Raw genomic sequence first — 22,166 nt, forward strand, 5'->3', positions numbered from 1 at the left:
ACCCCATATTTTGCAGACAAGTCATCTAGAGGCTCTGAGCATCCACCTGGCCATCTGGGGCAGAGCTGGGGTTCACATTCAGGTGCCTGCCTGGGCCAGAGCCCCTGCACCATGCCTGCGTGCCCCTCAACTGTCCATCCAGAACCAGAATCTGATCCTATCCTGTCCCACTTTCTCCCTCCTCCCCCCAGCCCACCCCCACCAATGATCTGATTGAGCAGGAACACAGCTGGGGAAGGATGCACTTCCTGATATGGAGGGGAGGCGGGGTGCTTCTGCAAAGCTTGCTCCCCACAGCAGGTCCCCCTCTCCAAGGTTCTCAAGGATTCAGGTCACTGAGTCATTTAACAAATACTCACAGAGTGGAGGCCTCTCCTCCAGCCACCAGACCATCCCCCAGATTCATTCATTCATTCGACAAACACTGAGGACCTACTAGGCACCAGTCACATTTCTGGGCCTCCTTCCCATCCTCCCTGCCTCCCAGTGCTCAGCTCCTCCCCTTCCCCCTGCATCTGTCCCCGTGGCCCCTTAGCGCTGGCAAGAGGGCAACTTCTGGGGACACTGGGGAGTCACAGAGCCCAGAGGGGCTGACTGACCAGCGGACAGACGCACGCACACCCCGGGGTTACCTGGTGTGGGCCCAGGGCAGCGCAGGCAGGTGCCTCTCTCACAGAGGCCGAGAAGGTACTGAGGCCCGGGCCCTGGGGGTGGCTCACCCCCTCCCTGCCCCCCACCTCTGGCCCCACGGCTGCTGGGCTGCTTGGAAAACCCAACCCCGACCCAGATGACTTCCTCTTGTGTCGTGGAAAGTGTGGTGATGAGAACAGGAAACTCTGGCCTGGGATCCGGGGTCTGAGCCGGGGACAGCGAGCCTGGAGGTGGGAGGGGTGACTCCAGGGGGATGGGACCCAGAGGAAGGGCTGGATGAGGCCAAAGAGGGAGCCCACCAGGTCTGGAGAGTGGGGAAGGCCTGGGTGGAGGTGCCCTTCCAGTGGGATGGGGCAGGGGCCAAGCCCCCAGGCCCTGAGCTGCCTTCAGTTTTCCAAAGACAAAAAGAAAGGATTGGAACCCCCACCCTTGCTGGTGAGGAAGATTCGAGATCACATAAAAAGCCAAATTTTCTGTTTGTTTTCTTTGCTTTGGGTCCGTGGGGGCGGGGGGAGTGGCAGGGAGAGGGAGTAACCTGCGTTCAAGTCTTAGTTTTGGCCTCCCGAGGCCAAGTGCGTTGCTTTCTGTGCCTCAGTTTTCTTCATGGACATGGAAAGCCACCCTCTGCCTGCGATGGTTGGGAAAAACAAAACAGGCCACACCCCGGGCTCACCGAGGTGCTCGGTAAAATGCCTTCTCCCTTTCACAGCACAGCTCTCTAAACCAAGTGTGAACCGGGCCTGTGATGGGCCACTTGCCACGCGGGGCTCCTGTGACCAATACACACTTGCTGAACACTGAGACTGTAAGAGAAAAATCATCCAGAGGGGTCCTCGGAGTGTAAGCAAAATGGGGCCCATGTCTGTCTCCTTCATCTCGGCATCCCTGGCAGTTAGCATGGGGCAAAATTCTGTTGAACGAATGAATGAGTGAATTAATTTGTCTGGGATTCCGGGGTGCCTGGGTGGCTTAGTGGGTTAAGCGTTGGCCTCCCAATGGTGGCTTGGGTCGTAATCTCAGAGTTGGGCTCCATGCTGGGCAGGGAGCCTGCTCAAGATTCTCTCTGTCCCTCTCCCTCCTTCTGCCCCCCCCCACCCCTGTTCAAACGCATGTGTGCTCTCTCAAAAAAAAAAAAAAAGAAAGAAAGAAAAAAAAAATGTTAAAGTCTGGGATTTTCAGGGTCCGAAGACAGGAGGACAGGTGTGAGGGCAGGGGACAGGGCCTGGAGGGCGGGCTGATGCTAACGCAGTGTCCTACTCCTATGAGGTGGTCACTGTGCCCCTAGTCACAGCTGTCACAAGGTCCTCAGTCTTTCATCCGGCCCCCAGTCTTGCATTCTGGTGAGCGGATGCAAGCACCTGGAGCCCCCCAAGGGAAGATGGGGCGGGGTGGAATGCTGGGGAGCCGGGTGCTTGGGGAAGGCCGGGACCAGGAGCCAGAGCTGCTGCAGAGGGTCAGAAGGGTGTGGCTGGGAAGCCTTGACACTCATTTCAGGTTTCACGCTTGTTCACAGTCAGCGCGGTGTCTCTGAACCATTGTGTGCCTCCTGGTGTGGCTCACATTATGATAAGCCCCAAGGAGCCCAGGTCAGGAGAGCAGAGGGACCAAACCCAGCCTGGGGCTCAGGGGCTGAAGCCCTTCCCCCGAGCTAGGTACCCCTGCCCCCCAGCTAATTTGCAGAAACCCAGCCACCTGCTCTTCCTGAACAGGCCAGAGGTTGATTCCAGCCCTTGTGGGAGCAACACTGCATGGAGATCACACATGCTGACATGGAAATTACGCAGACCGACGAGGAGGAGATCACACACACGCACACACACACACACACGCCCAGCATTCACGGAGGAGCCCTCTTCCGTGCTCTATGGTAAAATACCACCACCTGGGGCTCCATCTCAAATTCCTACGTCATCCCCGCAAAAAGGAGACAGAGGGTTCCATCTGGTGTTTTCACCACCGTGCCTTTGGCAAGAGCTGGTGTGGCACCCCACCCCCACCCCCACTTGTCCCCTGCTAGCACAGCTCAGTGCCATTTCAGGGAGACCCTGCCTGGGGAGCTTGTCGCCCGCCCGCAATTCCCTCAGAACCACCCGCAGGGAGGCCAAGTCTCCTCCCCCTCAGCAGCCGGGCCCGGAGCTGCCCCACGCTGCGGCCCCGTCCCTGCGCGGTGTGGTCGGGGCCACTGCCCCAGCCTGGGCACCTCAGGCAGGAAGCTGTCAGAGGCCAGGGCCGCCATTCGAACTGGAGCAGATGGTTTTACCAGGAGGAAGTTGACAGTTCAACTTCAAACACGGGTGACGCAGGCCTCGCACTGCCTGCTTCCCTGTCACACCCCTGCCCGCGCCTGCCCACCCCCTCCTCCCCGAGAGGGAGACCCAGGACGAGACGCCTTTCACCCACAGGTGCCGAGCTTGCCAGGGCTGAGGCAGGAGGAGGCAGCGCCTATGGGGTCCCAGCAGCCGTCACTGGCCGCCCTGTACCTGCTGGGGGTGCTGGGTGAGTACGGAGGCACGTACCGAGCTCCTGGGACTCGGGGTGCAAGGGGAGAGATGCCAGTTCTTAACTTGGTCTGATGCAGGCGCACATGTCCCGTCTCAGGAGCATCAGGGAGGGTTGGGGCCACCTTGCCTGTCTCCCCACTATCCCTTTACCACCTGTCCCAGCTCGGCTTTGTTCTTGTACTGTGGGGGTCATCCTGCACCCTTCCAGGTGGGACCCAGGCAAAATCAGACTCTTAGCCCCCATCCAGCTCCCCCCGCCCACCTTGAGTGTCCAGACTTGACCTAGATACACCCAGACCCAGGGCACCCATGGTCTCCTGGGCGGTTCTGATGGCACTCTGAGCACAGTGGGCCGCCGCAGAGTGGGGGCTCCTCTGAGAAGGCAGCTGAGTGTGTGTCAAAGATGCTCCCCTAGTTCCAAGTCCCCCTGACTCTGTCCCAGAGGAGCCGCAGCCCGGCGGGCCAGCCAGGCTGTGAGCGCACACTGGGTCTGCTCTCACTCCAGGCCCAGGGCAGGGGCTCCAGAACCTGGGCCCCCAGGGCCAGTGTGGAAGAATCTGGGACCTCTGAGAAGCTTGGCTGGGGGTCAGGCTAGAGGTGGGCGAGCCTGGGGCCTCCTGTTTGCCGGGAGGGAGTCAATGGAAGCTGGTGGGCTCCCCACTTATGACACGTCGAGGGTGAACTGGATGAGGTCTGACCACTTCGCAAGGGTTTGGAGGGTACTGCGGGGCGAGAGAGATGCTGACCTCAGGCCAGGCGGGAACAGGGGGCCTATGGCTTCCTGGTTTGGAGGGAAAGGACCTGGGGGCCACTGGCTGTCTGATCAGGGAGGCTCAGTCCTTCCTAGACAGGCTGGTGAGTAGGATAAGTAGGTACGTGTGTGTGTGTGTGTGTGTGTGTGTGTGTGTGTGTGTGTGTGTGTGAGAAGGGGTGTGTGTGTGTGTGTGCGTAAATGCAGGTTTGCCATCCACCGTGCATATGTGATGATGCCCAGGTGCACATGCGTTCACACAGCTCTTCTCGCATGAACTGCGAGACACACAAAACGCCTTCTGTCCCCAGGGCAGGGGCCCAGAGATGGGAGCCCCCTGAGGAGGTGCTGCGGCCTCCTTGGCCCTGGGGATTCCTCAGACGGGGACCTTGATGCCACCGGGGCAGGGCAGCTGGCCAGGCTCCCAGCTGGGGATGGGCATGAGGTCCTGCTCCCTGGGCTTCCCATCTGAAGCCCATCATGGGTCCAGGCTCCCCGCAGGATCGGGCAGCTCCCAGGGGCCAGCAGAGCCCAGAGTCAGGGAGACTGGGAGACAGCACCTTCCCCAGGAGTGCGGGAACCATCTAGAACCCCAGGAGCTCATGCTTTCCGGTGCTTTGTGTGAACTGGCAGAGGGTAAACACCCCCATTGCTCCGTGGCCCCCAGCTTTCAAAATGCCTTTAAAGCCATTTTCTTCTGTAAGCTTCACAACAGCCTAGGAGGGAGGCGGGCCCAGTGTCCCCCATTTTATAGTCGGGAAACTGGAGTTTTAGAAAAGCCGAGAAGCCAAGCTCAGGGCTCTGCAGCTAGGGAGCACCAGAGCCGACCCCGGCCCAGCACCCCTGCTCTCTTGGGGAACCCCTGTAACCTTAAGAGCTCAGACATACCAAAGCCATTCCCACAAGTAGGAAAAGGGCTTCGGGTCACAACTACCTTGTGCAGACATGTCCCCACCAAGGGCAGGGGATGATGAGGGCCAGAGCTGGGGCTGGGCACCAACAGCATGCATGCCCTTTGAGCCATTCCGGAAAGGGACGCCTGGCCACTGGAGCCCCGGAGATGCCGTGTCTCCTGGCTGGCCATCAGGGCTGTGACTTGGGGACTTTGGGGCACAAAGATGCTCATGATGCACCTGGGGTGGTAGTGACAGCTGGTCCCCTCTGTCGCTGCCTTTAGTCCCGACCTGCCTGGGACTCACCTGCTGGGGTGGGGGTTGGGGGGTACAGGCAGCCCTGAGGATCATGCCCGCCCACCAGGACTGCAGAAGCCAGCACTGGGACAAAGCCATGGGCTCTGCAGCTTGGATTCTGGTCTGCCACTTGCCAGCTGGGTGACCTTGGACCATTCTGTAAGTCTCAGTTTCCTCCTCTGCAAAATGGAAATAATAAGAGTATATATCTCGTAGAGATTTGTAAGGGTTAAACGAATCAATGACTATAGGCTCTGAGTAGGAAGGTCAGTTCGAGTGCAGTTAAGTGCCCAGTAAACATCGATGGTCCCAGTTACCATTACCATCATTGTCACCAGGGTCGGGGTCAGCAGGGAACAAGTCGGGTAGGACGTGGTGGGGAGTCTAGCCAGATGCCAGCCTGGCCATCGAGCCTTCTCTTTCCCAGTCCTCTTCCCCGAGGGCCTCTCTGAGGTGGTGGTGTCTTTTGGGAGACATGGAGGCAGGAAGGAGCCAGGCAGAGAAAAGGGAGACGCGTCCCGTAGGGGTTGGCAAGACGCAGCAGGCAGGACAGGCCCAAGAAGGGCTGGGCACCCACAGGAGATGGTGGCCTCGGGGACTCTAGCTTCGGGCAGTCTTCCCTGGCCCGCTGTTCCAGTATGCAGAAGCTGAGGCCCTTGCTGGCTCTGGGTGAAAAGAATCTAGCACCCAGCAGCCCAAGCTCCTCACCCCCAGTGGGGAATAGAGGAACCTGGGGGCCCCGGGGCCGGCACTGGCCCTTCCAGTCACTCTGCCCAGCTCCAACACTCCAGCGGGGTGTCCCCCGCAGAGACCAAGGAGGGGTTTCAACCCCCTGATGGAACTGATTGAACACTAGTCTGTGTGTGTGCAAGTGTGTGGGTGTGAGCCCATGTGTGCATGCTATGTGAGTGTGTGCCACGTGCCTGTGAGCCCGTACATAGGGGCTGTGTGTGCCTGCCTGTGTGTGAAGGCCTGTGGGGCTTGGCGTCGTGCAGACTGGGGCATGATTTCTGTAGGGCCCCTCACAAATGACAAGAATGCTTCTCAGAATCTCAGCCTTCTCATCTATAAAATGGGGATGACCAGGGCGCTCACCTTCAAGGTCAATGCAATTGTAAATCTGGTTCATTCACTAATTCCAACAGCAAGCCTTTACTGAGCACCTACTATGTGCCAGCCACTATTCTAAGCGCTGGGGACACGACTGAACCTTCGAAATCCCCGCCCTGGCAGATCCAACGTAAGAGTCTAGGTGTGATGGGGAGACAGGGACAGCATGGGTGCTGGGAGGTCATGGGTGGGGTGGGGCTGGGGGGTTGGCAGTGTCGGGCGCCGTGCTTACCCAGGGAGGGTGCAGGGGGTCTCACGAGAGGATAATGTTTGGGCAACGGCTTATAGGAAGTGAGTGAGCATGCCGTGTGGGCCCTAGCAGGATGGTAGATGGTCCCCTATACCTTTCCAGGTCCACACACCCTCATCCCGGACCTCGAGCAAGACGTGTTTGGGAATTTTCCAGTATGGGTCATACTGTGTGTGTGCTGTGTGCTCATCACCCACCAATGAGGTCTCCGCAACACCCGCTAACTGAACGCGTTCCCATTCGGTGGAACATGAACTCACACCCTAAGAGAGACTCGCAAGGGCTGCAAACATCCTCCCGCCAAGTGCACTAGAAAAGATTTCTGGTTTGGGGTTCTGAGTGGCAGATGAGGGACTGTAGCCCCAGATCACTTCCTCCATCCACTTCCTCCATCACCATCATGATGTCCGGTTCCCACAGGAACCCTGAAACTCCCTTTTCCCTTGGGGCTCAGCTGGGACAGATGTGGTGGGAACAGGATAGGCAATTGGTGGTGATTGGCAGAAGCAAAAAGGGTCCTGGGCCGCCACAGACACCCATGGAGACACCAAGGGTGAGCCCTTCCCTCCTTGGCCTCAGTTTCCCCTATCTGTACCCTGGGGTGAGCTGGCTCCAGGTTCTCCCAGTGGTAGATTCCTGTAGGGCCCTGTAAAGTGATGGTGATGGGGTTTTGTGTCCTGACGCTACCATCAGCAAGCTGTGTGACCTTGGCCAAGTCACTCAGCCTTTCTGAACCTCAGTTTGCTGATCTGAAAATGAGAATGAGCGTGGGCCCTTCCTCACGGGGCCGTGGGTGGAAAAAAACTTTGGGATATGTGAAGTTCTGAACAAAACGGAGGGCTCGTCCCTGTCACAGTGGAGATGCATATATGGCATGAAATTCATGCAAATTCGATCGGACACAGCAGGCCACCAGCGAGAGAGCGACCACAATGTAGACTGTGACGGCCATTGTGCTTGTGACTGGCTCACATCCTCAGGTTGGCTCAGGCCCAGCAAGTGGGATTAGAGGCCCAAATCTGCCATTCCTTCTGCAGGCGCCAGTCCCCAGGCTTCTCCTAGCATAAGCTCGGTATGACTCTCTGTGTGTCTTGCCCATAAAGAGACTCCTGATCAAAAACCAGCCAGTGCCTCTGGTGCTCCACTGAGAAACAGAATTTGGGGCCTTCGTGATCTTTGTTTCCTTCAAGCTTGAGGGGTAGACCCCGCTCTGCTGACTGGTGTCGTTTCAGAAAAGGGGCTTCCCGATCTTCCAAGTCAGCCTCTCATCAGACGATGAAAGGAAGAAAAATCCAGAACTCCCCCAAAAGGCCGTCCGACGTGGGGTGTTCGCTGTGAATTGATGAGACGTTTGTGGACTATTAGACGGACTCACTATTGGAAAAACAGAACATCTGACTTCCAAACCGGGCTAAGTCCTTCTGTTTCCTGATCTGGGAGACTGGGTGATGGCAGCCCCCTTCAGTTAGGCTGTCGGGAGTGGGGTCTCCTGCACAAAGGGCTCGCCCTGGGGTTGCACCAAGTAGGAGTGCCATGAGGGTCACTCTCACTGTTCCCATCAGTCGCATCCCAGCTCCCACCAGGACCCCGCCGCCTTGCCTCTGCTTCCCGGCACGTGGCCACTGCAAAGGATGTGCGCGGGTCCCAGCAGGGTCTGGGAGCGAGCCCGGCGCTGGCCAGCCTGGACCAAGCTCTAGCTCTGCCGAGTCCCGCAAAGGGGAACCGCTAACACGGAACATTCGCCAACAATTCCCAAACCCAAACGACGTCTGCGGGTCTCTGGAAAACTCTTTTGGTGCAAATCCTGACCCGAACGAACAGCAGGCTGTTTCTAACCCCGCACCTCCCACATCATGTGAAAATCCATATGTTCCGTTGCAGAACCCATCACGAGTTGGAAGCTGGAGCTCCAGACACAGGGGGGACAGTAGGGTGCCTCAGAGGTGCTGGCCAGCTCTCTCAGGCTTTCTCAGTCCTGAACACGGCCTGGGCTCGGCCACTCCAAGCCCGACATCAGGGGGCCTCCAAAGGGGGGCGGGCAGGGGAGAAAAGGGGCCTTTGGAGGATTCTCATTCCTGGCCCCAGCTGCTCAGTTGCAGCCATGGCTGGCGGATTAGGAAATGGCCATGGCGTCCCTCATGGGCCTCAGGGTCTCTGGGCTTCTGTTTGCAGCTCCTGTAGCCGCAGAGCCATGGGCTTCAGCCACACGCGGGGCTGGCGAAGCCACAGCCCTGGACGGGCTCAGAGAGAACCTGAGCCCAGTCTGCAGGGCTCCAGAGAAGGAGGCTACTGGTCACACCCCTGTGAGGAGCAGCTAAGAGAATGAAAATAGGTCTTAGACAATGAAAACCTGAGCATGTCTCTGGACAGACAGAAAGAAGAAGCATCCAGAAGGCTCCGGGTCAGTCACACATCTCACCGACCACTTCTGCCCGGTCCCTGCCAGCCACTGAGATACATCAGGACCTGAAGGTTATAGATCAGAGAAGTCTGAACAGAGAGGAAGCTGAGGATGGTGGCATCTAACTTCCTCATCTTACAGATGAGGAAACCAAGCCCAGAGAGGTTGAGTGACTTGCCAAGATCACAGAGCAAGTTCGCAGAAAAGGTTCCCGATGGCATGTTTCACTAACGGAACGGAATTCCAAGTTCACTCCCGATCATCAGGTCCGTACGCCGTGAACATGCCAAGAGTGGTGAAGGGACGGGATGCAGCTTGGCCCAGCAGTCAAGAGCACAGAGTCTGGGACAGATGTCTTGGCTTTGAGTCCCAGCCCCAGCAGTGACCTGTGGCGTAGCAAGTTAGTTATTCTTCCGCCACTTCTTCAACTATAAAATGGAGATTAAAATAATAGTGCCTACTTGGGTGCCTGGGTGGCTCAGTCAGTTAAGTATCGGGCTCTCGGTTTTAGCCAGGTTGTAATGTCAGGGTCGGGTGTTGGAGCCCCACGTCAGGCTCCGTGCTGGATAGGGAGTCTGCCTGAGGATTCTCTCTCCCTCTCCAGCTGCCCCTCCCCTCACTAGCACATGCTCTCTCCTCCCTCTCTAAAATAAATAAATCTTAAAAAAAAAAAAAACAATAGTACCTACTTCATAGAGCTGCGGTGAGGTTTGAGAGAGTTAACATATATAAATGCCTGGTAACTGTGAACTCTAACAGTGTTTCCGGTGGTGATGATGATGATGGTGAGGCTGATGGTGATGGTGATGGGTGTGATGGTGATGGCAGTGTTGTTGTTAATGGTTAACAGTCATCATGATGGTGGTGATGATGAGGCCGATGGAGGTAGTGATGGTGATGGTGACAGTGATGGTGATAGTGATGGTAATGGTGATGGTGGTCGTCATGGTGATATAATGATGTTGATGGTAGTGATGGTGAGACCGATGGAGGCAGTGATGGTGACGGTGATGGTGATGGTGGTGAAGGTGATAGTGGTCATGGTGATGGCAATGATGCCGATGGTAGGGACGGTGAGGCTGATGGAGGTAGTGATGGTAATGGTGATGGTACTCATGGTGATCGTGGTGACAGTGATGGTGATGGTGAAGGGGGGACAATCCAGGAAATGCTGCTCTACCAAGAACATCAGGCACCCAGAGGGAGCCAAAGCCCTGGGATTCCCAGACGCCCTTCCTCAAAGAGCATTTTGGGGGTTTTACTTGGTTCTCCAGCTTGTTCCGTCTTTCCCAAGAACGTTCTCTGAAGGGGGCATAGGTCATCCTGTGTGATATCTATGAGAGCGGTCTGGTCCAGTCCCTGTCCCCAAGGGCTCCAATGTCTGGGGGCTCAAGCCCCTCAGGGACAGGGTCTGGGCTGTGTTCATCTCTGCACCCCCAACTTGGCACTCTGGAGGCACAACTAGGTGGCAGTGAGCATGGTTTTGGAAAGCAGACTCACGGTTTGAATCCAGGTCCTGGCAGGTGCTGGCAGTGTCCCCCTGGACAGGGCATTCTCCCTCTCCCAACATCGACACCATGAATATATTCGACTCACATCATGAAGCCATGTAAAGAGTAACAATGATATCCATCAGGAGCGAACCTGAGTGCTGAGTACACAGTAGGTGCTCAATTATTGGTAGCTGCTATTAATAATGAATGTTGACTGGGGAGTATGAAGGTCTCAGGTGGAAGCAGGAGTGGTCAGCCCTCTTGTCTGGCTCTCCACGCACCCCAGGCCAGCAACACTCCCTGACTATCCTCCCCGTGCCTGCCCCAGGCCCCACGGGCTCCAGCATCCCCAGCTTTAAGCACCAGATGTGGAAACCTCATGGTGCGATGCAGGCATTATTACCAGGAGCCTTGGCTGGGAGGAAAGGGTCAGCTGGCTGGGGCCTGTCTTCCCTTATAATTCTACCACCAGCTCCAGAACACTCAGGGAAAAACAGCTTTTTAAAACACACTTTTTTTTTTTTTTTTAAACACACAGCAACAATTTCTCAAAAGCAATTTCAAGGGAACCATTTACTCCCTAAAGTCGTCACCCTGACTGTCCCGGCTCCCAGCTACGAAGCCAGCCCAGGGGTCAGACAGAGGGACATCAGAGGTCCTCCTTTAAGGCTGACAGAGCTGAGCAGCAAACACGGAGTGGGGCTCTGAGGCCACACAAGTGCACCCCCCCAAGACCCACCCAAATCCAACCTCCGCCCCAGCCACAGACGAGCACTGTGCCGCCTGGCTGTGTTATCTCTGCGCCCCGCCCCCCCATCTCGGAGCTGACTTCCTCCTCCAGAAGCTGAGCCACTGAAGATACATTACTGTCATGCCCATCCTGCCACCAGGACGCTGGAAAGTAGCAAATGATGCTGGGGCCTCCCATCCTCGGTCGTTCCTCTGGTTCTCTACAGCTGCGAAGTTCAAACTCTCTTAGACTGAAAGCCGTGCTCACGAGGGTTTCACACTGCAGCCAGATGCAGGGAAAGGGATCCCCTTATCCTCACAACCAACCGTGTATTCTGACATTCTCTCTTCATAGTCTATGCACCAGAGGAAAATCCCTTTTACTGATGTTTATATAAAAAGTAAAGCTTTAAAACGGGGAAAACATGGATAGTTGCAACCCACGGAGTTGGTTTCATGACCCACCTAGGGGCTCTGATGTGTAGTATGGAACCCAGAACCCCATACCAGGGGGCTGCAGAGGAGGCCACTACTCAGTGGGCAGGTGTGAGGTGGGGTGGGGGGCAAGAGGGGGGCTCCAGTTCCTGACCCTCCTCTCTCCTTTCCACAGTCACTTCCTGCCTCGGGGGGCCCTACCGGGAGAACTCAGGTAAGGAAGAGCCATACAGAGGCCTGGACCAGGGGGTGATTGGGGGGAGCTATGATTCCATCGGGCTGTAGGGGGACCTGCCAGAGTGAACCCCACCCCCACAGAGCAAGAGAGCACCCCAGCACGTGCAGATATGGACACCCACACAAGCGTACACATTTAGATGCCCGCGTGCCTACAGATGCCCTCAATGGCCTCAAAAGCGCCACCTGAATGCTGGTTCTCGGGGTAATTACTACTGGGACCCATTCACCACGCACAGAAAACATACTGGCCCATAATGCACCCTGCACAGTCCTGTTTCCTACTCAGTCCTGCCAGGTCTCCCCAATCAAAGGCATTCGCAGCTGACGCTGTGGAGAGGGGCTGCTCCAGACTGTAAAGTATGTGGAATACCCTGACTTCAAGGTGAGACTTGAAGAGGCTAGTGTTTCCCAAACAGGGCTCCTGGAATGCATTGGATAAAAGCTAGGCAACACTGGAGACGTCCCTCACTGGAGAATGACTGCGTATACCGGCCTGGAAAAGGCTCTGAGAAGTCCTGCAGTGAAAAAAAACCTGTTCAGTACTTTTTAACTCTGCCGTTCTCAGACTCATTTCACCCCAGACCTCATTCTTTCATGTCTCCTGAGATAACATCATGCTGAATGTGTTTTGGGAGACATGTGCTGGAGGGTCTCATGAAGCCATGTGCAACCAGAAGGAGCTGTAGAGGCCTTAGCAGGCCCCTGTCCAGGACCTGGAGCCCTGCAGTGGCATCCTAGCTCTGAGCCCTAGCAAGTACTTTGTCCATTCTAAGCCCCAATTTCCCCACCTATAAAATGGGGAGAACATCTGTTCCCTGGTGAGGATTCGGTGAGTCAGCTCCCTGGGGGGAAAGGGGCAAAACATCCTGCCAGTGTCAGGAGTTGGACAAGACCGCTTTGTCTCAAACTAGTCCAGTGACCTTGCCAAGCCCTAGCCCTGTGCTCTGGGCCCCAAGCTGAGAAAAAGGTAGCCTGTCTAGAAGTTTCCAACCAGGGAAAAACCTCCACATCCCAATCACTCGGAAAAACCTTTTACATTAAAAGAAAGAAAGAAAGGAAGGAAGGAAGAAAGAAATCATGAACAGGTAATACAGTTGCCTGGCCTAAATCTTTAAAAATATGAAAAGACCTGTAGTGACGCATCTCATTTCCATTTCTGTCCCCCATCTGTCCAGTCCTTCCCCACCCTAACACCCTAGGTAACAACCACATGGATTCCTGTCTTTTCTCTCCTTCTAGAATCTGTGCAGGTACAAATATATATATCCTTCTTTTTTATTTCACGGAGCTTTATAAAATCACCCTAGTCCCATTCTTACCCACAATCCAACAATTCCACTCCTTGGTATTTACCCAAGAGAAACGGAACACATGCCCACACAGACAGACATCGGCTCAGGAATGTCCCACGCGGCTTTGTTCACAGCAGCCAAACAGTGGCTAGATAAACCGTGGCACAGCCACACAGCGAGACCTCATTCCACAACAAGAGGGAACGTGGTGGGTGCAACGATGCAGAGAAACTCCGAATGCCGAAGGAAGGGGGTCAGACGAGAAAAACAGGACAACAGAAACACAAACACACTGCACGATTTGCGTGATTCCCCGTACATAACATTGGAGAGGAGGCAATATGCGTCTTTAGCAACAGAAAGCAGATCCGTAGGCACCTGAGGCTGGATGCAGGGGAATCGGCCACACCTGGGCACGAAGGAACGTTCCAGGTGACAGACCGGTCTACCTCTCGAGTGTGGCAGTAGGTCCAGACGTGCGTGCATTCGTCAAGTTCCCCTGAACAACTCCTACGTGCACACATTTCACTGGGTCTAAATCGTACCTCAATGACACTGGTTTGAGAAATCAGAGAGAGAGAAATAGAACAAGCACCAGGCCCTATTTCCAATGAAGCAGAGTTTGCAGAGTGGGACGATTCTGCCGGACAGTGGGGTCCTGAGCACCCCCTTGCCGCTGCTCTGAGTTCCCCTCTGCTCTGAGGTCTCCAGCCCCAGCCCCAGCCCCAGGGGCCCAGCTTTGAGGGACTGCTTGAGTGTCTGGGAAGCCCCCCTCCTTGCCATGTCCCCGAGGACAAAGCTCACGGGAGCCAGGCAGGCAGCCCCCGGGATGGAAGACAGCCTGGCTGGGTAGGAGCCTGGTGGGGAGAGGGCAGAGGAGGGCTCCCACAGAGGGGACCCCCCAAACACATACCTCTTTGACCCCCAGGAAACATGGTGAGACTGACAGGCTCCCACTCGCCATGCCAGGGCCAGCTGGAGGTCCTCCTCGGTTCCACATGGCACACAGTGTCTCGGTGGAGCTGGAACCAGGGTACAAACCGCAGGGAGGACAACACGCAGGCCTCAGAATTCTGCCGGAGCCTGGCTTGCGGGAAGGCCTTGGTCTTGGCCCACCTCCCTGACTTCAACAATCCCCAGTACCCAGTCACCTGCTATGGACGCCTGGGGTCCTTCTCCAACTGCAGCTACAGTGAGGCCAGCCAGAGGAGCTCTCTGGGCCTGATCTGCCAAGGTGGGTGACTAGCCGGCCACACGGGTCTCCTGGGCCTGAGCACCAGCCCCGGGGGAGGCTGCCCAGGGCCTGGGATCTGGGGCCCAAGCCGGCAGGTGGAAGCGGGGTCCTAATGTACAACAATGACCCCCCCAGACACATAAGCTGGTGGGGAACTGGAGTGGAAAGGCTGAGGAGGGGCTAGAAGAGATCGAAAACCTGGTTCTGCCATTGCTAACGTTAGCGTCTCCTCTTAACCCTCACTTACCAATGGTAAAATGGGCCGGCACTGCCCCCCCGCCGCCACAGGATGCTTAGAGACAACGTGTAGGTCAAGTGGGCCTAATGGGGCAAGCGGCACTTACATCATGAGTTCTAGGTCTTTCTCCAAACCATCCAGTACCCCCAGCCCTCCCCCGACCCTGCCTTCTTTCCCTTCCAGTCCTCCCTCCCGGGCCCCTGCCCCTCCCTCACCGGAGTATCTCGTTGCAGAGCCTCGGAAGACACCACCTCCTCCCACGAGCCCCCCACCCACCACCACTCCAGAGCCCACAGGTAAGAGAATTCGGAGGTTCCCAGGGGCAGGGTGCGGGACTTAGCCAATAAGAACATGGGATGCCCCGTTGCATTGGAATTTCAGGTGAACATGATGAAGTTTAGTATAAGTAGGTCCCGGGCAACATTTGGGAGCTCACCACCCCCCACGGCGGTCGGCCAGTCTCTCCTTCGACCTTGTGTTGGAGCTGAAAAGCCCCAGCAAGCAAGCCCCTCCCCACCCCCACAGCTGGCTGGGTGACACTCAGACCCACTCCCCGCTTCGTCCCTCCACAGCTCCTCCCAGGCTGCAGCTGGTGGCCGGGCCCGGGGGCCTGCGGTGCGCCGGCGTCGTGGAGTTCTACTACGGCAGCCTGGGGGGGGCCATCAGCTACCAGGAGCAGGACCAAGACCGGACCCAGGACCTGAAGAACCGCATCTGCGAGGCCCTCCACTGTGGCTCCTTTCTGAAGCACCTGCCAGAGGCCAAGACAACCAGGACCCAAGATCCGGGGGAGAGCAAGGCCTTGCCGATTCGATGGGAGATCCAGAACGCCAGCTGTGCGTCCCTGGAGCAGTGCTTCAGGAAAGTCCCGCCCTATGAGGGTGGCCAAGCTCTGGCCCTTGTCTGTTCTGGTGAGTGAGACCCCGTGAGGACCCACGGGGCGCCCCAGACCGTCCATCATCACCTGTTCCCGGAAACCCCTGCGTGGAGCACAGGGCACTGGGCACCGAGGAGAAGGGGAGGGAAACAGAGGGCGAGGCTACACTCCACCCAATGCCCCGGAGATCTCCGCAGAGTAACACAGAAGGAGCTCAAATGCACAGGCTGCCGCTCGGGAAGGTGGGATCAGCCAGGACTTCCAGGACGAGGCAAGGTCTCCTCAGGGGTTTGGAAGGAGGAGAGGAGCAGGGGTTTGTTTGCTGGAACAGAGGAGAGAAGTCTTTTTAGGTGGGAATTGTGCCTTGTGCCAAGGATCGGAGCAGGTGGTGCACTGAGGGGGACCAGCCTTCCAGGAGAGGAGTTTGTAAATCCCAGAGACAGATGGGGCTGGAGCAGGGGTGACAAGTAGGAGGTCCCCCCAGCACAGCAGGCAGAAGGAGCCCGAGCAGGTCCCCACAGAGCTCCCCGCAGAAGCTCCTGCACCATGACAAGAAGACTGATGAATCTGGGTGTGGCTGAGGGGAGGAGACCCAAGAGGATGGTCTTAGGGACCCCAAAACCAGGATCGCTGGGAAAACAGAGGAGGAAAAGGCCACAGATCAGAGTAAGAACAATCATAGCATGCCTCGGGAGGGAGTGGGTCCCCATCACCAGTCCGGACTATAAGAAGTCAGACTTCCTGAGCACTCCCTTGGTGCTAGAGACCTTCCCAGGACAGTTGTTCATTTTCACAACAACCTGAGGAGGTGGGTGCTATTATTATCCCCACTTTACAGATAGGGAAGCTGAGGCTCAGAGAGGTTAAATTTCTTGCCCAATATCACAGAGCATTAGCAGGGATTTCCACTCGAGCAGCGTCACTCCAGAGCCTGCTGTCCAAGCCTCCGCTACCAAAAGCACCAGCTACATCAGGCTGGTTAGGAATGCAGGTGCATTCTGATTTGCATCTCAGCAAGGTCCTAGGGGGGTGTGTGCACACTTCTGGAAGCCTTGCTCTGGACCACTCCGCTCTCCCGCTAGCACACTGGTCCTCACTTCTCAACCCCGCCCAGCCCCTGGATACCTGGTGTGGATTAGCGAGACACCGCCCCCTCCAGGTAGATGCAGGCCCCCAGGGTCTCTCCCCCTGACCCACCTTGCCCTCCTGCCGTCTACAACCTGCAAAACCAGACGGGGAGGTCTTGCCTTTGAAATTCCACTCTAAGTAGAACGTTTACTAGGGCCTTTTAGATGGATGTTGCTATGGAAACTGGCCAAGCTGGTGTGATCACCGCTCACTCTAACCTGAGCACAGGTGTGCCTCAGCTCTGGAGCCCAGGCCCCACCCTGACAAGCAGAAATGGATTCAGTCCTTTCATGAAAGCCACCCCAGAGGCTGGACAGAAGGATTCCTGGGTTCTGTCCCACCCCTGAACTGCCAGGACCAGAGCAGGAAGTGTTTCCCATCCCTGGGGCTCAGTTTCTCCTTTCTGAAAAGCCCTCCCGTCTCCCAAGGAGCAGCAGGAAAAGGAGAGGATGGTTCTCAGAGGGACGTGGACCCGGGGGGAGCCTTCTTTTCATTTCTCTTCTCTTACCCTCCCCTGCCTGGAGACCAACTCCCTCCCATGGCTGCCACGGGCATCGCCACTCCGCCAGCTTCTTCCCTGAAAGCACCCATGATGTCACATCTCAGGATAGCTACCAGCAGTTGCCCACACATGCCAGGGAAAGAGCTTCTGGGGGGAAATGCTAGAAGATGTGAGAAGGAGGGAAGAACAGAAAGGAAGGTGATCCCAGCACACACACACCCCCCCCGCAACTAGCTGGGCTCTGCCAGGGCCCCATCTTGGCCAGCGACACATGGCTCCAGTGGTCAGGCACATAGACTAGGGACCAAGGGAGCTCCTTCCAAACCTGCCACCTGCCCTCCATTGCTTCTCCTCTCCAGATTTCCAGCCCAAGGTGCAGAGCCGCCTGGTGGGGGGCAGCAGTCTGTGTGAAGGCTCCGTGCAGGTGCGCCAGGGCAAGCAATGGGAAGTCCTGTGTGACGTCCACTGGGCCAAGGGCACCGCGCGGTGGGAAGAAGTGTGCCAGGAGCTGCAGTGCGGCAAAGTCAACTCCTACCGGGTGCTGGATGCCGCCGAGAAGACCTCCCACGGCCTCTTCTGTCCCCAGGAGAAGCTGTCCCAGTGCCACCAGCTTCAAGAGAAAAAAACCCGCTGCAGGAGTGTGTTTGTCACATGTGAGTTGGCCACAGCCCCGGGAGAAGAGGGACATTCTGGATTTTCCCTCTAGGACCTAATCAGTGAGCGTGTTTCTGAAGGACGGGCTCAAGGACTAGACAGAGAGTTGCAGAGCCTTAGAACAGGAGGGAAAGGTGGCAAACTGGGGGGTGGAGGGGACGGGGCTGGCAATGGTGCTCAGACAGCAATGAACATGAGCCATAAAGAGGAGACTGGCCATAATGGATGAGAGAGCTCTCAGTCTATCTTCTAGTCTTCCAGGATGGAAGATAGAAAAGCAAGGGAGAAATGGTAATCAAATAGCGCATAAAAGAGGGATGGATGGACGGACAGACGGATGGCTATTAGCATATGATGGCAACGTGATCACTTATAAGCAACTGGCAAAGGGTAGAACGTTAAATAGTTGTAACAAGAGGGGCCAGTGACAGCTGGGTGATGAATTGCTGGATGGTAGGTAGTAGACAGATGGATGGGTAGCAGAGAATTGGAGAGAGGCGTGGAGAGGCGGGTGTATGACTGCCTTCTGCCCACGCTGGTGAATTACTGCAAGGAGCGGGGAGGAGGAGGGGAACAGGGGAAGCCAGGCAGCCAGCCAGCAGCCTTCCTCTGAGCAGGCAGTTCCGATGCCCCAGGCAGGACCGCCCTGACCTCTCTGCCTCCCCCAGGCCAGGACCCAAACCCGGCAGGCCTGGGCGCAGGCACCGTGGTGAGCATCATCCTGGCCCTTGTGCTCCTGGCAGTGCTGCTGGTCTTGTGCGGCCCTCACGCCTACAGAAAGCTGGTGAAGAAATGTAGGTGCGGGTGCCCCAAACCCCCCTGCCTTTCAAGCTCCCGGGAGGGGGCCCGGGAGGGGCGGAGGAGGGCACCTCAGCTTTGCCACCCGGCCCCGCCCCTCTCCCCGCCCTCACGAACAGAAAGAGAAAGTCAGGAACGTGGTAAGCGCTGATTGGCCCACACGACGCACCCCCCCAGGCCAAGGAGAGGGCGTGGCCATTTTCAAACAGGGGCCCGCCCCCAGCCTCCGGACCTGGCTCCACCCCCTAGCAACTGCGCAAGATGCTGATGGAGCCACTTCCTCTCTGAGCCTCAGTTTCTTCATCTGCCTAATGGGTGATTGCACACCTTGTGAATATAAGGGGCTGGTATCCTTGCCTCGCAGAACTCTGGGAAAAACTATTCAGAGACAGGAAGTGGATTAGAGGAGATGAAAAGAGAAGGCCTGGAGATGGGCAGTGTCGGCTAGGTCCCTAGCGCTAGGTTCTATTCTAATGCCCCGTGGTCATTTCTTCTGAAGAGGCAGCCCCCTCAACACGCTCCTTTAGCTCTAGGTGGGTCCAGTTACCCTCTGAGCAAATCAGAAAACTGAGACCCCGAAAGGCTTCAGGGGGGTGAAGTCCAGCAGTCCTTCCTTCAGCTGCACCTGCCGCCTCCTGCCTCCCTTCCCCCAGCATCTCCCCATCCTTCCCTCCCGTGATGGCTGCCCACCCTCGTCCTCATGTGCTTTTCCTGTCTCCTAGTCCGCCAGAAGAAACAGCGCCAGTGGATTGGCCCCACAGGAATGAACCAGAACAGTAAGTGTCCTGGGAGGCAAGGTCCTCCCTCAGCCCCAGCCAGTGTCTATGGGGCTCCCGGCTCACTGCTGACCATCATGGAAGCCAGCAACTACTTGAGGCCTCTAACCCCCACCCCCATACTCATCTAAGGTGGGACTGTGGTCAACAGATGTTACCAGGTGGTATCCATGGTCACATAGATTTAGAAATCAGTGAGTTAAGCAACATTAGACTTGGTTCTTTATTTCGGGACTTATTGGAACCTTAATGGACATTTTTGCAAGATGCGTCCCACTTCCCACTCCACATCCTTCCTTTCCTTTTGCTAGGCAGGATGTGTTGTGAAGTCTCTTACAGTATAAAGCCCCTTAGCTCCAGGAGAGGAGGGATGATATCGCCCTATCACTTGTGTTCCAGTCCCCTGCTTAATAAATGCTTGATGAATGACTGGTCGGCGGAAAGCCCACCCCACCAGACTGCTGGCCAACCCCAAGCTGCTCTAAAAGTCTGGCCCCTGCAAGAATGAACCTTCCCAGGGAGAAAGGAGTAGAGGGATGCATTGAAGAAGCTGTGGGTGCCCTTGCCTTTCCCCTATCCACAGTGGGAAATTCCAAGCCCCTACCAGGAAGGAGGAGGAGGGACAGAGCCGGGAGGCTAACGACACTGTCCCCTGCCTCTGCTCAGTGTCCTTCCATCGCAACCACACGGTGACCGTCCGGTCGCAGGCTGAGAACGCCACCGTCTCGCACGTGGAGAATGAATACAGTCAGCCGCCCAGGAACTCCCAGGTCTCTGCTTATGCAGGTAAGCAGCTATCTCCCCTGGCTTCTGGGGAGGAGGCGGGCCAGCACAGGTCACATGATCACTGGGAGAAGGGATGCCCTGGGGGAGACGGGGCTCTCACTGCCCTTTGACAGCTGTCCCAGCTGGGTATGGAAGGGATCCAGCCTTCACCATCCTCGGCTTGCCTCCCCTACCCCCAGCCCCGAGACTGTTAGCCACTCAGCTCAGGAGAAGCGTACGCTGGGACACCAGTAGCCACAGCACTGTTGCAACCTAACAGGCCAGCATCTCCGCAGGGCCCTGTGGGCCGGATGGTAAATGAGGCCCCTTGGATTCCTTCCAGGCAGCACAGAGCTGGCAGGGGCCTGTGGAAGCCCTGTACTGAGTGCTCCCTGTCTGGCATGAACAATTAAGCCCCAGGGAGCCTGGAGTTCAGTATCATTAGCGAACACCACTGATTTGATCAGAACAGATACCAGACTGTCAAGCCACCAGCTCGCAAAGCCCCTGTGATCTGCAGGCCCCCACGGGCTCCTGGGCTCTGAGGGGCTCTCTCTAGGTCGCCTGGTGGGGTACGCCTGCTGCAAAAGGTCTCTTTCCTTTCTGCAGCTCTGGAAGGGGCCCTGCGTCGTGTTTCCACCCAGCCTGATAACTCGTCCGACAGTGACTACGACCTGCACGGGACTCAGAGGCTGTGAAAGGTGAGCCTGGCTGCCGGGCCCCCGGGACCTCAGAACGGTCCTGCGGAGAAGCTCCAGCTCCTTGGGTCCTCGCCTCCTGCCCATCCTGCCCGTCCAGAATGGGGGGCTCTACACATCTTGACTCTTTTTTTTTTTTTTTTAAGATTTTATTTATTTATTTGAGAGGGAGAGAGCACAAGCTAGGAAACCGGGGACTCGGGGCCTATCCCCCACCTCCGTGGACCATCTCCGGGGTGTGAGGCTTCCTCCTCTGACCTGTTTCCTTCTCTCCCCACAGAACCAGGCACCAGGCACGAAACATCAAGAGCCAGACCTGTCTCCTAAGAACAGTCTGCATCCGCTGCATGGAAATGATTTCTGCCCCAGCTACAACATGGACGGAGACAAGGGGACCTTCAGATATGTCCCCTGTCCCTGCCGCTGTGGGTGTCGGATCCCAGCCCAGGGAAGACCCCCAACACAGCTGGGCTGTCCCTCCCCATGTGGGAACCATGACGGGGACAGCCCAGAAATGAGACCTTCCCCAAGCAGACATGTGGGGGGCAGCACCCGGGGGACCTGGTTCTCTCCTCAGACTCTGATCCCAGCGAGCAAGGAAGCTCCGCTCTGGGCCGTGGGGTGGGGCGGGCGGGGGGGGGTGCTCAGTTCTCCAGGGTTTTTTAAAATATGTTCTTTGTAAATAACACTTTTTATACTTCCTGTGAGCTAGAGGGTCTCCCCTCCGCAGTCCAGGGTCCAACGCCAGGACCCCTCTCGGGACAGCGGTATAGCCGTCGTGGTCCGAGGGGCTGTGCTCCTCAGATAGAGTGCCTCAACCTGGCAGGCAGCTGCCACCTGACATGGAGCCCCATTTTCACCCTCTGTGAGCCCCCAGCCCCTCGCCCCAAGACGCCTTCCGGAGCAGAGAGCACTAGATCTCCGGGACCACTGGCTGCCAAGCCCAAGGGCGCCGTGCCAGCCCAAGGCCTGGAGAGGGCACCTCATAAATCCCAGCCCACGTAGGGTTTTGTTTCACACAGCAGTTTAAAGTTCAAAACTAAAGAGGTTTCAGCCCATCACAGCTAACTTCTAAGCTGAGAGTCAGAGACCGGGACTGGATGTTTCTGGAAGTTAAATCATTCACTCCCTCAGCAGAAGCAGTCTCTGCTGGTCAGAGCGTCCAGACACACACGGCAGCCTGTGGTGCCCGGGTTTCCTTAGCAAGGAAAGGAGGATGAGCGAGAGGGGCACATCTCGCTGGGGGCTTGAAGATCTAGAATAGGCAGAGGCTGGGCCAGGCCCCACTAAGCCCTTGGGCACCAGTCCTAGGGAGGCATCTTGAGTCTGGGGCTTCCTCCGCACACTCTGTCACTGTTTCTACCGGGAGCAACAGCTCTTCACAGCCCAAGTCACAGAAGCCAACATGGGAAGTTACTAGAAGGATGTGGGGGAGAATCAGGGGATCCGGGGA

At 56.9% G+C, this 22,166-nt stretch overlaps 1 protein-coding gene across 1 annotated transcript; it reads left to right on the top strand.

Moving 5' to 3' along the window:
* Window positions 1-2,944: 2,944 nt before the first annotated feature.
* CD5 (CD5 molecule) lies at window positions 2,945-21,363 on the top strand. Its single transcript, XM_047693799.1, has 11 exons — window positions 2,945-3,147; window positions 11,687-11,725; window positions 13,972-14,277; window positions 14,749-14,811; window positions 15,088-15,426; window positions 17,382-17,675; window positions 18,345-18,470; window positions 19,197-19,250; window positions 19,917-20,036; window positions 20,625-20,716; window positions 20,994-21,363. Exons 1-10 carry the CDS (start codon window positions 3,096-3,098, stop codon window positions 20,711-20,713), a joined length of 1,482 nt encoding a protein of 493 aa, XP_047549755.1. The 5' UTR covers window positions 2,945-3,095; the 3' UTR covers window positions 20,714-20,716; window positions 20,994-21,363.
* Window positions 21,364-22,166: the final 803 nt, after the last annotated feature.

Source organism: Lutra lutra, chromosome 10, assembly GCF_902655055.1.
Source record: "Lutra lutra chromosome 10, mLutLut1.2, whole genome shotgun sequence".
In the NCBI taxonomy this organism is placed as follows: Eukaryota; Metazoa; Chordata; class Mammalia; order Carnivora; family Mustelidae; genus Lutra; species Lutra lutra.

Bases quoted from the DNA above. Each gene is read 5' to 3' on its own strand.
- CD5 (XM_047693799.1), top strand. From the start codon at position 3,096: ATGGGGTCCCAGCAGCCGTCACTGGCCGCCCTGTACCTGCTGGGGGTG. The intron at 15,427-17,381 runs GTGAGTGAGACC...TCTCCTCTCCAG, and splicing joins TCTGGCCCTTGTCTGTTCTG to ATTTCCAGCCCAAGGTGCAG. The intron at 17,676-18,344 runs GTGAGTTGGCCA...TGCCTCCCCCAG, and splicing joins CAGGAGTGTGTTTGTCACAT to GCCAGGACCCAAACCCGGCA.